This window comes from Notamacropus eugenii, chromosome 1 (genome assembly GCF_028372415.1).
Source record: "Notamacropus eugenii isolate mMacEug1 chromosome 1, mMacEug1.pri_v2, whole genome shotgun sequence".
NCBI lineage: Eukaryota > Metazoa > Chordata > Mammalia > Diprotodontia > Macropodidae > Notamacropus > Notamacropus eugenii.
This window is the reverse complement of record NC_092872.1, coordinates 98,937,740-98,955,023: the sequence shown is the minus strand read 5'-3', so window position 1 is coordinate 98,955,023 and position 17,284 is coordinate 98,937,740. Positions and strand designations below refer to the sequence as shown.

General features: G+C 36.6%; 1 protein-coding gene across 11 annotated transcripts in view; it reads left to right on the top strand.

Moving 5' to 3' along the window:
* SMARCA2 (SWI/SNF related BAF chromatin remodeling complex subunit ATPase 2) overlaps positions 1–13,487 on the top strand; it is a 203,918-nt gene extending 190,431 nt beyond the window's left edge. For all 11 annotated transcript variants that reach the window (XM_072610780.1, XM_072610788.1, XM_072610797.1 and 8 more), the window contains 5 exons: positions 2,958–3,063; positions 3,505–3,606; positions 5,468–5,600; positions 11,446–11,588; positions 12,585–13,487. In XM_072610780.1, coding sequence (XP_072466881.1) covers positions 2,958–3,063; positions 3,505–3,606; positions 5,468–5,600; positions 11,446–11,588; positions 12,585–12,620 — 520 coding nt within the window. In that variant the 3' untranslated portion in view covers positions 12,621–13,487. The remainder of the gene's footprint in view (positions 1–2,957; positions 3,064–3,504; positions 3,607–5,467; positions 5,601–11,445; positions 11,589–12,584) is intronic.
* Positions 13,488–17,284: the final 3,797 nt, after the last annotated feature.

The following is a 17,284-nucleotide window of genomic DNA, read 5'->3' as shown; positions in this document are numbered from 1 at the left end:
TCCTTGGAATTGTCATAGCATTTCGTTTGTACAACTTCTGTAGCACTTACTAACATTCTTACTAACATGTGCTATTTGTACCCAACTTGTGGGAAAGTCTTCTGAACTCATATTGATCTGATCAGTCACAGTGGGATTCACTGTACATTGACCCTGACTTTTGTGGTGTCATTTTGGTCTGCTTAGAGTACAAAGGAAAGCAACCATAGTTATATATAGGTCTTGTTTTCTTGTCCCTGCCCCTTCACAACACACTCACACTCACACCCACAAACACCCCCCTCAACACATACACACACGCACGCACACGCACACGCACACATGCACACACACATACTCCTCAGCTCTTTGAAGGCAAAATTTGTTTTGTTTGCCTCCATACTGGATATATAGAATGAAGCAACATTTCCTAAAGTATTTAGCATGTAGTAGAAGTCTAAAATATTCATTGAATTATACTTTGGTAGATAAAAATAAGTCAGTCTACACTCCAGAATTCATAATCACACACACACACACACACACACACACACACACACACACACACACACACACACACACACACACCCTCCCCTCACTGTGGCAATAACAACAACAAACCTCTGGTGAAATCCATTGTCCCTCATATTATAATGTAAATTCTAGAAGGAAGAAAAGCTCCCAGTGATTCATCATCCTCCATGCTACAATGCAAACCCTAAAAAACAAAACAAAAAACCACACAAAGCTTCCTGTCAAATTCATTTCTCCCCAAATTAGAATGCCAATTCTCTCTAGTATCAGAAAATAGAATGGAAAATTCAGTTGAAGGGTTAAAATCAATAAGCTTTCATCTATGAAACTAATTAAGTATATTTATTTGTTAAACTTTACATTTAACTCCTTCCTTTCCAATAATGAATCATTCAATTCTGATTCATTATTTCTAATTGGTTAATTGGGATGGAACAGGGCTTGTCTGTTTTTGTAAACTAGATCCATTCAGGATCAGGTGTGTAACAGGACTGCTCATTCTAAGATTCTGCATGCCTTCTATTATTAGAAATCATCGGTCAGAAACGTGCCATTGTTCAGTCCAAATTTAGTATGTCATTTATAGATCTTGATATAAAAGATGCACTTGTAATTCATCAATAGAAAAATGACACCATCTATTGGCAAAGTAAAAAATAACACCATGAAGATGCTGAAGTATTTCATCCAAAATTACAGGGTCCCCACCCTTTTGGATCGATGATTATTGGTTGTAAAGAAACTGTTTCAAGAAATGGGGCAGGGGGATCTAAAATCTGTATGTACCTTTCAGTTTTCTTTCAGATGGTCATTGTAGAGAAAATAAACAGTTTTAAATTTACATGGCAAGAGCAGAAATTGTAATTCTATGTTTCAGATATTAATAAATTGTGTTTCCATCATGACCTATGAGAGAAAATTTGTAGAAGAACACACATATGTGCATTTCTCAATTGGATGAGATTAAAGCACCAGCTTCTGCTAAAACAGCCTAATTAAACACTTAGTGATTCTTGAGTAAAAGTCCATTTCCCTAGGCAACAGTAGTCCTGTCCCTCCTGGGTTCTTGACTCCGTTTGAGTATTCATGAGCTGCACATATGCATTTTTAAAAAAGGTGACCTACTGCAGGAGAGAACTTCACTCATCCCTCTGACAGAGACATTTCTATTAATTTATGCAGGCCCCTTTTGCACTTCAGCATTTTTCCTTCTAGTTGCTAAGCAACCATTTAAGTTACTGCGCATGTTTTTTATGATAACTGTCATTATGATTATTTTTTAATTATTCAACTGGGAATATGGATTAAAACAGCATATTGTCACTCATGCCTAACTGTTACCTTCTAACATTCTAGCAGCCCTCCCCCCAGGAAGAGCTTTCTGGAATTTTGAGAGAAGCAGTTTGTAATATTTTGTGATTATCTTTGGCTACACAAAGGGAGTAGGAGATGGCATCATTCTGAGATTCTATTTTTTTCACAAGCTGATGCTGATCTAAATAGTCCAGTTCATGCAACTAAATGATGAATATCTTTATGTATAAATATGCATAACATATATACATATATATGTGTATGTATACATATACATATACATAAGCTCCAGTATTAAGTAATATTCATGTTTATTCATTATGGCATTTAGGCTAAATTTCTGATGAAAAAATACTTCACGATCTCAAGTCTGTTTTAAAAATTAATAACTTCCAGACATTTTTGTGCTCTGAAAATGCTCTCAAATATATGTCTGTATCTTCAATAGATTTTAAGTATACTTCTCAGGAATAGGATCCATTTTTCACTTTCAAAATAATTTTCTTTTTAAAAAAATACATAAACTGCCTTCTGTACAGAGAAGTGTATTTAGGCAGACATGGCAAGGTTTCCTCTGGATATTAATACAAGATATATGTGGTTTGTAACATGAGCATTCTTTGAAAAAGGACAGAATTGAATTATATACATATATACCTACTCACATAAATTTTATATGCATACATACACACTCACATAAAATACATTTTAGGTTAAGGCAATCTATAATAAATTATTATAAATAATGGTCAGAATTTACAATGAATTTTTGAAGAAAACTAGCCATTTCTCCTTTAGCTTGAAGATTTGTTGCTTCTCTAAATATCTGATTTTCTGTTGATAGAAAGCTTTTAAATGCTCCCAAAGGAGAGGAAGAGATTTGCTTGCTCTGAAAAATAAATTCAAAATGGCTTTTGCATATAATGTGATAGGAGTTGTGGTCTTTGATGCTTTCATTTGACTTTGAAGTGACAACAAAGTATATTGACTAATAAGGCAGGTGGATTTTGTATTGATTTAAGGAGTCCCATATTCCTGTGCATTTCATAATACAGTCTATCTATTTTGTTTTATTCACATTTACTGTAAAGAAAAATTCCTTACTGAGTGTTGCTTGATCTGTTTTTCAGTTCAGGGCGACAGTTAAGTGAAGTCTTCATTCAACTTCCATCAAGGAAAGAATTACCAGAGTACTATGAATTAATTAGGAAGCCAGTGGATTTCAAAAAAATAAAGGTAGGTGTCATGTTTGAAAGCAAGCTTCCTTTAAAAAAAATTAGTGTCAAACTTGAGAAGAGGTGTACAAATTAGCTGAAGTGGCTTGGTGCAACCAGGGATGTGGGGCGGGGGAGGGTAGCCCATAAGTTGAAACTTATGTCAGCCTATCTAGAACATGTCATTGGATGGGTTTGAGAATCCCTGTAACTTACATTATGGGTAGATTTTGTACAGAGACCTCAGATAATATTGTATTTTCTTTCAAAAATTTTCTCTCCTCCTTTTCTCACTTTATTGCTACCTCCCCACTCTAAACTCCCTCCTTGGAAAGAAACGTAACTTGTAGGAGGGTTATTCCTGCAGAGCCCAAAGAAAGGATCAGGCTACACATATTGTTAACAGAATCACTCATTTTATGTTTTCTCTTCTCTCCTCCATTTTATCTAAAAATTCCATTAGGAAAGAATCCGTAATCACAAATACCGGAGCCTTGGTGATTTGGAGAAAGATGTTATGCTCCTCTGTCATAATGCTCAAACATTCAACTTGGAGGGATCACAGGTTGGATTCAGTTCACTTAAACATTTTTAAGCTTCAAAGTCTTTTCTTTTGAATAAAGCATTTTGATCCTTAAACCTAGTTTTTAAAAACATTTTGAGTATAGTTATACTCCTATTACTAAACATCTACCAGAAAGCGTCAGGCATCCTGGGTTTTGTCATTATTCTGGATACGTATATACATTTGGAAACTTTGAGATATTCTGTTTATTTCTGTATTTGTGGTATTGAGTTTTGGTTTTTTATTTTTTATTTTTGTCAAGTAGTTCATCATCTATGACATCAATAAGCTGACCTTGCTGTTAATTAAGGCAGGAGTTCTTGTTACAAACATTAAACATAAGGTCATAAGGATGGCAGTATGTTTTTCTATTATGTGTTTTATCTAAGCAAAACTGCCATCAGGAAGCTCCCTTAATAAATGTCCATAGGTAACGAAGTATAATGAATGGAAACATGTCATCTTCACTGCGATAGGCAAAATGCTATACTGGCATGTTGGTGGCTATGTAGAATGGCAGACAGCAGTGGTTGGGACATATATTATAGATGCAGAATGAACAGGGCTTGGCAAGTGATTTGCCATGTGGCCTGAGGGAAAAGGAAATATCTATGAGGCCTCTCAAGTTTTGAACTTGTATTCATTTCTAAGAGCATGTCTTGTTCTCAGCAAAAATAGAAGAGTCTGGAAGCATGATGGGTTTAGAAATAGTGAGTTTGAGATGCTGACAAGGTATTCAGGTGGACATGCCTGGTAGTCTTTGAATGTTGTAGGCATAGAGTTTCTGGCAAGAGAATTGAGGGAGGGAGGGAAGGAGGAAAGGAAGGAAGGGAAGAAAGGAAGGAAAGAAAGAAGGAAGGAAGGGGAAGGGGAAGGAAAGGAAGGTGTTCGACTGCCTAGAGATTTTAATGGAATTCATAAGAAAATAGAAGACAACCCAGGACAAGACCTTGGGGTACATACAAATTTAGAGGGTAGATGATAATCCAACAAGAAATAAGAGATTACCTGACACCAAGAGAGATTTGTATTCTAGAAGTCAAAAGAAAACAAAGCATGAGGTTGAAGAGGGAGGTAGATAGAGCAGAGGTAAAGTATGGAAACTGACAAAACGCCTTTGGATTTGTCAGTCACCAGTAACTTTTGAGAGAGTAGTTTCAGTTGAAGTCTGATTTCAAAGGCATCGTGAGCTTTTCTCATGACTAAGAAAAGGGTACTGTTTCTTTTGAGGGAAGAGGGGCATCACACATAGGAGTTTAATAAATGCTTGTTGACTTGACTCATGAACAATAAAAACGCTATATAAATGTGAGTTATTACTATTTCCAATCTGTATCCTTGGCCGTAAATATTGATACTGAAAAAAAGGGGAGGGAAAGTGCTGTTTCATTGCCTCTGCCAGTTGATGCAACAGAGGTCACTCTAAATTCCTTAATCTTTTATATGTCAGTTTGATTTATCTTTCCATCTGTCCTTATCAACTGATTAGAGAACATCTGAAGTCTCAAAATGATTCTTAGGCAGGAGTTCTTGTAGGATAGGACCTATTAATACAAGTTGTTTCAATAAATTGTATTTTTATTGCCAAGAAAACTTTATTGTAACTTTCTGTTGTACCTTGTAGATCATTTGAATTGGATTCTCCCTACCCATTAGAACACAGAGTTCCATACGCTACTAAATGTGTTTAGGTTAGTTTGGTGTGGGATATTAATAATCAATATTGTCATTTCTTAGAATTCATATAAATGTCATTGTTTCCTTGGGAAAAAAGTCTGAATTGTTTTGTTTAAATAACTTGAAACTTTAACAGATATGATTTTAATTCATTTAACTTAATGATTTAATTTTAAATCTGTAGATCTATGAGGATTCCATCGTTCTACAATCAGTGTTTAAGAGTGCACGGCAGAAAATTGCCAAAGAAGAAGAGAGTGAAGATGAAAGCAATGATGAGGAAGAAGAGGAAGATGAGGATGAATCCGAATCTGAGGGTAATCCGCATGGTCCAATTGTCCCATTTCTTTGCCTCTTCACCCTTCCTAGAGTTATTTCAGGGCTGTGTGAGGAGCCTTTGCAAACTTGTGAAGCATATGTAGTTTCTCTCAGGTTTGCCCTTCATTTTAATACCCTCTATCCAAGTTTAAGAACATGAATGTAGGAATTCTTTGTGCTGGTTCAGACCCATTGTCCAGCCATCAAGATATTTTTTTATGAAAGAGCATGGCTGTCTTCCCTAATATTAGTTCTACAAGTTAAAGATGTGATCTAATTACAATCTCCATTATAAAGCCCTCAGATGGGGGAATAGTGGAAGGAGTGGTGATTTCCTCATTGTGAGCATTGCCATCATTGATGCAGATCACAACCTTTCTCAGACTTAATGGATACTCTTTGAGAGTTGCTGTGGCCTCCAACTTCTCTCTCTGAACCACCTGGTAAAGAACATCTCTTAGCTGACTGGTAATCATACAAGCCATCACCATGACCAGTACTTCAAGCCTTTCCACATTGGTATAGGACCTTTAAAAGTTTATGCTCTGCTGGCATCCTCTTTGAAAACCAAGGGTGACCTCTACATCATGATGAGGCATCAGAGTAGAACAGTCATTCATACATGCCATGCACTAATTTAACTACATTTTAATCTATATTTTCAAGTAATGGTAATTTCCAGAAGTTTACTGTGTGCTGAATAAAATAGTATTTCCTTTTATTTGTCCTAAATTACAAGCCATTACAAGCCCACTGTCTAGTTCTGATAATCTAGAATTTAATAAATATATTTGAATTACAGAACCTCTGATCTGGCAGGCACAATAGAGGCCATCTAATCCAATGCATAATTGAACTAGAAACCACAAATGGCCATGCTTTGCTTCATGGGAGAGGGGGAATCCCCAACCTCCTCTGCAGCCTACTTCATTTTTGGACAGAGCTAATTGCAAAGAAGTTGTTCCCATACAATGAGTCTAAATATTCTTCTCGGTGATGTCTTTTGTTTCTGCTGTCTTGGGCCCAGTAGAATGAATCTAATGCCTCTTCCAGACCGCAGTTTACATTTACCTTATCCATGTACTTTGTGATGTTTTGTAGATTTTAATTATCTACCCTTTCAGTCTTATACTTTATTGTACTTCTCTGTTCACAATAGGGCCCATTTGTTGTTAGGCATTATTTCTAAATCATTTTTGTATCCTTGAAAAATGTATGCATTCCTCTCCCCTCATTCCCTGCTAATTAATTTCATTTTAACTTTTATTATGGTATTCTGTCAAGTTGTAGTTTAGTACTACCTTTCTAATTTTGAAATATAGCCATAAATGCTCAACTGCCCCCATCAAATTACACATGCTATTTCCAGAAATTTTTTATTATATATGATACAAACCCCATTACATAGGCTCCTAAACAAGAAATTTTATATTCTCTTAGAATTATCTCTCCTTACTATGCCATTAGATAGCTGTGTACTCCTGAACAAATCATTTAGCCTCTGAGGATGTTTTCTCATCTGTAAAACAAGCTCGGATTAGCTGTTTTCTAAGACCCTTTCTAGGTATGTGATTCAATATCATTTTAACATTATTTAAGCAAGCCCACCAACTATGATTTCCTGGTGATTTTAGTCAGTTTTTTATCTTCAGAAATGAAGATCACTTCTATAAGGACACTCCTAGTAGTCTACTTTATAGCCTGCTCTTCCTGTCTTCCATTTATGGTGGGATATGGATTAGAATTATTCCCAGACCCTAATCTTAGTCACAGAGTCAAGTGTCAAATGGTTCCCCTCCCATGATGTTTTCATTGATTTTGTAATGACTTTCTCCTATGGAGAGAATAAAATGATCTCAGACCTAGCAGAGACCTCACCACTTATCTAGTTCAGCTGAACTCACTAAGAGATTCATGATACTATACTCATGATAAGTAGCCATCCAGTCTTCTCTTGAATACATCCAGTGATGGAAAGACTACCACTGTCACTTCCCTTTTGGTTAGGTCTGATTGGTAGAGTTCTTTTTGTTATTGTTGGTTTTTTAAATTTTCCTTTTTATTGTGAATGTAACAGTATGGAAAGGGAGCCCACCTTCCTCATCACTACCAGCAGTGATCATTGCCTGCAACCAACAGGCACAAAAAGCCTGGGATGGGCAGCAGTACCCCCCCCCCCCCCAATTATCAGTCCTGCTTTCAACTCTGCCCTCCTGCTCATCATCATATAAAGCTACTCCTGTGGAGAAGGAGCTAACTGTCCCCATCAACTACTAACCACCAAGCTGCCCTACCTGAAGTAGCAGGGTAGCCCAAGGGAGATATAGGAGGCAGCTTGTTCCAGGCAAGTCAAGCCATCACCACCATCTTGATCCACCACCTCCCTTCAGATTTGATGAGGACAACCCAAGACCTGGAACCCAAGAATGGCAGTGTCTTCAGTCCAGGGGCCTTGACCACTATCCTAAGAAGCAACTCCTATGGAGACGCAGCCTTGAAACTGCTCCTGCAGCTGTTGTTGTGGTTACTAAAGACCCAGGAGAAATAGTCCTTGTCACCAAAGAAGGTCCTTAGTGCTGTCAGATAGTCCAGCACTAGAAACTGATATGATTTTAAGCATTAGCATCTTCTTTGCCATTGTACCTAAGGACCCTGGGACATTTCTCTGACTTGCAGTTGAAACCTTATATTGGAAGGTGAGCTTCTTCAGAACAGAAACTGTCTTGCACATAGTAAGTGCCTAATAAATTCTTTATTCATTCATTCAAACACAAACATTCAAATATCCAAAGAAATATTACATAAGAAACTCTGAATTTTATGTATAGCCTATTTTTAAAGCAGCACGTATGTGTGTATAAGGTGTGTATGTGTGTGTGTAATTTAACAAGGGAGTAATGAAGCTACTCTATTTGTCTGTGTCTCCTCTGTACATTTTGTCTACTTCTGTGCATTTTTAAAGTATTTTATTGATGCTCTTATTTTGCTTATCTATACTTGTTGACTTAACCTTTCCCAACTGAGAAGTTGCTCTCCCTTGTAGCAAGTAAGTATAGTCTGGGGGAAAAAAACACATTGGTCATGTCTGAGAATGTGTATCTCATTCACTAGTCTGTTACTTCTATTTCAAGAGTTGGGACATATGTTTTATTATTAGTCTCTTAAGGCCCTTATTGTTAACTACCTTGATCAGTGTTTTGAGGTCTTTGGAAATTATGTTCCTTCATTTTTTTGATGTTGTTATCATGTAATTTATTCTCATAGTCCTGTTTATTTCACTGTGGATCCGTCCGTACAAAGTTTCCCATGTTTCTTTGAATCCATATTCATCCATTACATTCATATTATCACAATTTGTTCATCCACTTCCAAATTAATGGGCATCTATTGTTTCCCATTTTATATCAGAAAAATGCTACTATAAATATTCATTTACATGTCAGTCCTTTGTCTCTGTCCTTGATCTGCTTAGGATATATGCCTAATGGTAGTATCACTGAGTCAAAGGGCATGGCCAGTTTGGAACCTATTTCCAATTTTTTTTCCAGAATGTTTGAAACATAGTTCAGATCTCCACCAATAAGGCAATAGCATACCTGTTCTCTCACAGGTTTTCCAACAAGTTTTGCTTTCTCCTTTTGTCTTCTTTGCCATCCTTATGTCAGATACAGGTCTACTTACAGGAAATGTTTCTTTAGATTCAGCTGAAGTCTGCCTCTCCTCATTTTCCCTTCACTGTTCCTAGTTCTGCCCTCTGGTGCTATCTAGAACACACACATCTCAGCTTTATTCCATGTAAGCTCCTTAAAATGTATAAAGGCAGCTCTCATCACACCTCCCATGAGCTCATTTCTTCTCTGAACCTGATTAATCTTGGCCAGTTCCTTCAATGTATCCTTTTTTGCTACAGTTTTCAGTTCCCTTAGGATCCTGGTGACCCTTCCGTTCCCCTGCGTTTTGTCAATGTCTTTGAAAAGCAATATACAAAACTGAATGCAGATGAAGCCTGAAGGATTAGAGGTGGGTGGAGACTATTACTGTGGGAAACTCTCCTTGCAGTGTAGGTGCATCTTACCTCTTCCAGCTTTCATGTCAGATTATTGATGTTTACTGCAATCTACTTCAATTCCTAGGTCTTTTTCATTTAAACTATCGAATAGCCATTCCTTATTTCTCTCATGCCATTGATTTTTTGAACCTGGACATAGCACTTTGCATTTATCCCCTTTAAATTTTATCTTATTAAATTAGGTGTGTTATTTTTAGCATGTCTCAATCTTTTCTAGAACAGCACAACTGATGCCCCCAGATTTATGTCATCTTTTCTTTTAATGTACATGCCATCTATACCATCATCTAGGTCATTGATAAGATTGTTAAAAGACTACAGGGCTAAAAACACATCTACTAAGGGACATTCTACTAAAGACCTCCCTCCATGTTGAGACTCATTAATGACTGTCCTTTGGTGTTTTGGCAAAATCCAGTTATATACAATGTCCGCAGCATTCCCTTGATCTAGTCTGGTAATGCTGTCAAAAAAGAAACAAACTTAGTCTGGAAATGAACTGTTCTCAGCGAAACCACATTGGCTCTTAGAAGTTAGTGTTTTCCTTTTCTAAATTCTCATAGTTTATCTTTGTGACAATATGTCATGGATTTTTGCCAGGAGTTAAAGTCAAGCTTGCCAGTCTATATGGTTCTACTTTTCTGAAAATCAGGACAACATTTACCCATCTTCACTCATATATCATCTCTCCCATACTCTGTATTTTTTCAGAGATTACCAACTGTAGCTGAGTGGCCTGTGATGTAGTCTGTCTAGGTATGGGGATGTGATCTCATTTGGTGGAAGCTAGATGCTCTCTTACCATCTCATTTATCCTGGATTTCAGTTCTCTGCTAACCTGTTTTGTTTTATCCTTCCCAGTCTAAAGAACAATTTCCTTGTTAGAGAAAGCAAAAGCTATGGAAGATTTGCGTAATGGGCTACCTGCAGCTTCTATTTTCATTGTGACATCTTTCAACACTGTTCTCCATCATGTAGACAAGAACATCTTCGTTAGTGATTTTTCTCTAACATCTTGGGAAATCAGCTAACTAAATATGAGGCAGAAGGTTCCAGTCAGACCCAGGGGATGAAGAAGCAAGCCCCTCACCAAGGTTATGCTCCTGGAAATTGAGGGAACCTAGGATCTGTTCCAGGACAAAGCAGGTGGCCCATATGACTGATTGATCCTGGGGTCAGACCCAGATGAGTGCATGGGGAATGTAGTGGAAAAGTGTTTGAATAGAAAGTCTTCAGGAAGAGTATTTGGTGTGATGTGAAACTGCTTTCTGTGTATAGTTAATAGAGATGATAAAGAACAAATAGTTGAGCATTAGCATGGTAATTCATAGCTGAGATAGTATATGTGGGCTGAGACATAAAGTACTTCGGATTGATGATCTATGATCAAGTGGCTTCTGGTTGGAGAGACATTTTTAATAGACTCCATTGTAATAATGACTCAGTTATGGAATTTAATTTTAAGAACCCAGGACTAAGATGGAATTGCCCTCCTCTCACTTTTTCCTCCAACCCTCCTGTCTTGTTAGATGGGAAAGATCATTTTCTGTGTTTTTAGATGCCAGAATTGAGGCAGAAGGAAGTGAATAACTTGTGTACAGTCACTCCATGAGCTGGTGGCAGAATGAAAACAAATCCTCGGGACTCTGGCCTCCTGTCTTGGCCTCTCATGTCTCTAGCACACCCTTCCTCTTGTAGTATGGTCAGACATCTTTGACTGCCTAGGGGGAAGTGAAGCATTTCTTGGGACTTAATGGGTGGTTTTCTCCTTCTAGCAAAATCTGTGAAAGTGAAAATCAAGCTTAATAAAAAAGATGAGAAAGGCCGGGACAAAGGAAAAGGCAAGAAGAGGCAGAGCCGAGGAAAAGCCAAACCTGTTGTGAGTGATTACGATAGCGACGAAGAGCAGGATGAGAACGTAAGTATTGAGTGTTTTAGTGACTCTGTGGGTGATGAAGCAGTGAGGTCGAATGGGGAACTGACATCTGAAGTCTGATGGAAGAGAAGTGTTATCTGACTCTATGGAAATGCACAGAATTGACCAGAAAGGAAACTGAGGCACATCGTTTAAAACTAAGATTGTTTTTCATCTCCCTTTAAAGAAATTGAAAACTAAGACAGAGGGCCTAAAAACTAAAAGTGTAATGGAGGAATCGTTTTTAATTATTTAAATTTAATTATAAATTTTGGAAAATGAATTCATTTTAATTTCAGGAATTTGGGATTAAAGCAGACGGTACCTTTGCCATAGATAAACCAGGAGAGTGCTGAGTTCCTCCTTTAACGTGTCTCGGCTGGCTTTTCTTCTCTTTCTCTCTTCGTTGTTCTTCCTCATTTTTCTTCTTCACCTCCCCCATTCTTTCTCTCTCCCTGTCTCTTTTCAAGAAAGAGAATTTACATTTTCTAGGCTTAAGAGTTTATTTTTCCCTTTGGCTTCTCAGAGGGAAAGTTTCAAAGTTATCATCAAACCCTACCCATAATCCATAATCTAGGCATTGAAGACACATAAAGATTTTTGTGTGAAATCATGGGATATCCAAATGAGTAATGTTCATGTATGAACCCGATGAACCCATCTAATAAAACACCATGTCAAAAAATGAGAGTAATTACCAAGTCTGTCAATGCAGGGCTGAAGAGAGGATGAAATATTGGCAGATGAGGCATGTAACCAGATTTCTAGCTCTGAGTATTTTCCCTAGGATACCTTTTTCTGCAAAAAAAAAGAAAAAAGGATATAGTGCTTCCAATAGGTTTCTTTCTTTTTGCTTTTCCAGCTAGCGAAGAGCCTTGTAGTAAAGCTCATTTTCATTATATTTCTTTCTTCCTACATTGTATTTTAACATACATTTTTAAGATGGTCAGAATTTTTACCCTTATTTGATGTATTTTTTTGTTTTTATTTGACCTACAGGATCAGTCAGAAGCAAGTGGGACTGATGACGAGTGATCCATATAGGACATTTTTCCTGGTAGAAATGAACTCCTTCCCCTCTCCCATTTATACCCAGTGAATTCATTTTGTCAGATAGACATTGGGTTGTTTCTGTATTCTCATCATCTATAAACTAGCTTTAGGATAGTGCCAGACAAACATATGATATCATGGTGTAAAAAAGAAAATGAAAAAATACACAAAAAAATTTGTAAAATATTGTGACCAAATGGGCCTCTAAGATTGAATAAAAATAAGCTTTTGATGGAAAATATGTGGGTTGATAGTATATTTCTATGGGTTGGGTTTAGTTTGGTAATGGTTTGAGTGTGCCTGGTGTTATCAACTGTTAAAATGCTTTAACATAGCATCAGAAAGATGAAAAATGTGTCTTTTGTAGCACTGATAACCAGGAGAAGCCATTAAAAGCCACTGGTTATTTTATTTTTCATCAGGCAATTTTCAAGGTTTTTATTTGTTCTGTATTGTTTTTTACACTGTGGTACATATATGCAACTTTGTTTAATAGCTGATAAATGTACAGTAGTTAGACTTCACCCTGCCCCCATATACATTTTTCCACTTTATGCTCAATGATCTCTGAAAAAAATGCTTTTTGAATTGTATCAGATTCATGTCGACTGTAAACTTTGCTCCTTTTTTTGGCTCTTGATTTTAAAAAGTTTGGTTGAAAAATGCTATTGAATATTGCAATCTATATAGTGTAATGGATGGCTTCTTTTATCAAACTGATCTTCTATGTTACCAATGTGGATTATCACCTTTTCCCTAAAGTGTACTTAATCTTTGCTTTCTTTGCACAATGTCTTTGGTTGCAAGTCATAAGCCTGAGGCAAATAAAATTCCAGTAATTTTGAAGAATGTGGTGTTGGTGTTTTCCTAATAAAGAGACAATTTAGCTCAATAAATATTGCCTTGTGTTTGAGTTTCAGGAAATGTGATGCTTGTTACTGCGTCTAAGTGAGTGCACTCGACATTCCCTGAATATTCCCTAAAAGAGTTTAAAAGTTCATTATCAAAGAGAGCCAGTTAGAATGGGGGGAAGGGAGGAGAGGAGGGAAAGAGAGGTGGTGAGGATGATGATTGTATCTCTAAGGGATCTCTGCTACTATGTTATTGATAGTTAAAATGTCAGTGATCTCTGGAAATAGAACTAACTGAACAAAGCATCTGTGACTGGCAGAGGTTTAAAAATTGTGCCCACGTGCTTTTTCAAAAATTATGTCCCCAGTGTGCTCCTTCCTTCCAGAGACTTTGAGCTTTCACTCTTAACACATGACTTGGTAACTTGCCGTGAAGTAAATACTGTCATGTATTTTCTTTCTGCCTATCACTTTCTTCTTACCATAATAACGATAATCATATAATAGCCAACAACCAGCATTTATAAAGTCCTTTTGTGCCCCATATATATGTTATCTCATTTGAACCTCAGTGCAACTGTCTGCAGTGGGTAGCATCAACATTGTTTTTTATGGATAACAGATATTTAAATATGCAAGGATGATGTGGTTTGCCCACAAGCATACAACTAGTCAGGGGCAAATCTAAGACTTATGACTCCAGATCTAGTGCTATCCCCACAAGTGATTTAACTGAATAGTCTAAGATCTGGAGATAGCAACCGTTACCACACTAGAAAACCATAAAAGCAATCTGATGGGAATGAATAGAAATAATGTTGATTTTTAAGAAAAGGTTGTAATGAGTATAAAAATATAAAAAGGGGAGGAAAAATATGTACATATGTATGTATTTGTGTATGTATATGTGTATATATAAGTCTATGTACATATATATATATATACATATATGTATATTGGATTTTCTCTAAACTGATGTCAAATTATCTCAATAAGACCATGGAAAAGCGACGCATCTCTTTCTGACGTCGCCACTTCTTTTTACTTTGGGTTGGGGGAGGGAGGGTGTCACCAGTCTTTTCTAACAAAGTAAAAGTACTCTAAAGACAACCTATGAAGGGAAAGTCAAATTTGGGAGCTCCCTCCAGTGATGTAAATTCAGCTTTCCTATGCCTGTCCATCTTCTCACACATTTGTCCCAGGGGATCTACCCAGTGTACCAGATGTCTTCTTTGCTTTCTCCTGACATTTTAGGGGTACCTACCTGTCTTTCCTCATTCTTGCTATGTGGCCAGCCCATCTTCTCTTCCTGTCATACATTTCCCTGATGGATGTCTTATAGTCCTGTTTTTCAGATTTCCTCATTGGTTTTATGTTATAGCCTGATCACACATCGTATGCCTTTTCATTGTCTTCTGTGGGAAACTTTTTTGTTAAAATTCTTTGGACGCAATTGTATACACTGTGGACTGATGTCCCTTATGGCCTCTGTCACAAATCTCCTGTACACAAATTTGCATCAGTCCAATTGCTTAATCTGTCTTCGTTTTCTTTGGTGTTATGACTACATTCTATTTAAAGACTTTCAGGACTGTGATGAAAGGTCCAAGTCTGGTGCTTCCACTATTAATTAAGCAGTTTGTTAAAATTATTTTTGCACATCTTTTCCATTTTTCTCCTGTTCTCTTCCTTCCATTTTTCAATCCCGAATGCCTTTCGGATGACTTTGCTTAGTTAGATATCTTGCCAGACTTTCTTTAAATTGATTTTACCCTATACTGCTCTATTTTATGAGATTACACTGCTCATAATTTTCTATCATGAGTCATAAGAGTTTATAAATGAGTCTAGCCCAGCATTGCCTTTTGTAGCCATCTCTCTTCGTTTGGCAACTGTCAGATATTTGCTAAGGCACCTTTTGGGCTCCTTGAGGAAACTAATTTACATTGGTTAATAATCTGAATGTATTATGTAAGGAATCAATGTTGTTATTGCTTCCCCTTTCCCATTTTTAAAATTTTTTAATGTTTCAAAATAGTTCAAGTTTAAATTGTCTCAGTATTAGTTTTTTTCTCATCATTATTTTTTTTCACTGATGATGATCTCAATTCTGATGGGTCAATGGTCTTATCCCTGTCATAGACAGGAATAACGCTCACATAAATAACATCTTTTCCTATCCATTAAAATGTAGCCTATTTTATACTTTATGGTGTTATCTGAACCTCCTTATCCAGGTCCTGCCTATATTTTCTTGAAGAAAAACGTTTCTTATGCACATATAGCAAATCTTTCTAGCATTCATACTAATTGTAACTTCTGAAATGTTGAAACATGTTGACATTTGGGCACTCAAAAAAAGATGAGAGTTCTAACTGTGTATTTAGCTTCTCAGGTTTCCCTTACATTCCAGGTGTAATGTTTTAGGGACACTCATCCATCTTGACAAAAAAGGATTCAGCATACTACAGCAAAGAAAAGCTCTCCTTTTGTTTGTGACATCGATACAATGAGGAAAGATATGCCAACCATCAGCTGACCTTCACTACAAACAACGTAAATGAAATTAATATCTAGATAGGCTTTCCTGGCTGACAGACTGGATAAAATCCAAAGATGTGCTGGCAGATGTTTAACAACTGGCTTTCGAAAAATGCATGATACACTTTTTAGTTTAATAGACATCGTTAACATTCTCTTCATTGCTTTCTTAAGTCTAAACAATAACAAAGCAATAAATCAATAGATCAAGCCCTGCTTTCTTTGCTGATTTCCAGATGTAAATGCTCACACTGAAAATTTAACAATCACCCTTGACTAAATCTCACTACAAATGTTGAGTTGAATCTGCTTTAAAAAAACAAAAAACAGATACCGCTTGCAAAAAGGCTTCCAGACAAAGCTGATGCTAGATTTGATGAATACAGTTTCCCATACTGCTTGATGACAAAGGAAACAAAGAAAGAAATTGAAATTCTATCATTTGGTAATCAATGACCACTTACAAAAAATTTTTAGCAAGAGTTCCAAATTACTGTCAGATTTATCTACAGGGATTGAAGAACTTACCTGTTTTAACTCCATTGTGATAACCCTACTATGGGCATCACAGTAGCAATCAGTCTAAACATCCATGATCCATCGTCCCTGTAATATGAGACCACCTTTTCTAATCACGTCTTCTGGATGTTGACATAAGACACGTTATAAATGACAACTGTTTTCTAATCAGGTCTAATAGATCTTACTGTTTGTATTCCATCACTTTCTATTTTAAAAGAACAGTCCATTCCTGCTTCATTACACTGCAATCTATACTGATTAAGAGAGTAACCACCTCAATGAGATCTCAAATCCATTGAAAATACCAAACCAACTGTATGAGTCATATACTTTTCAATGAATAATGCAACATATATTTTATAAATATTTGGTTCACTAAACCAAACTTGACAATTTACAAGTTTCCTCTCTAAACCATCCTGCAATAGTACAGAATGAGCACTAAACAGGAGTTTAGTTACCTTGGGCAAATTATTTAACCTCTTGAGTTTTAAAATCCTCTTCTAGAAAATGAAGAGAGTATTTGTCTTTGTTCAGAGTTGTTGAGAATATGTGAAAACCTGGTAATGGTAAAATGCTATATGAATCACAATAGCATTGCTACAGCATTGCCCTTATCTAGTAATTATTTCCCAATGTTTAGGAAGAAAATAGATTTGCCTGAGAGGACAATTATTCATTTAAGTATGCAAGTGGACGCTGTGGTGATAATGACCTTACAAAAGTCCCCAT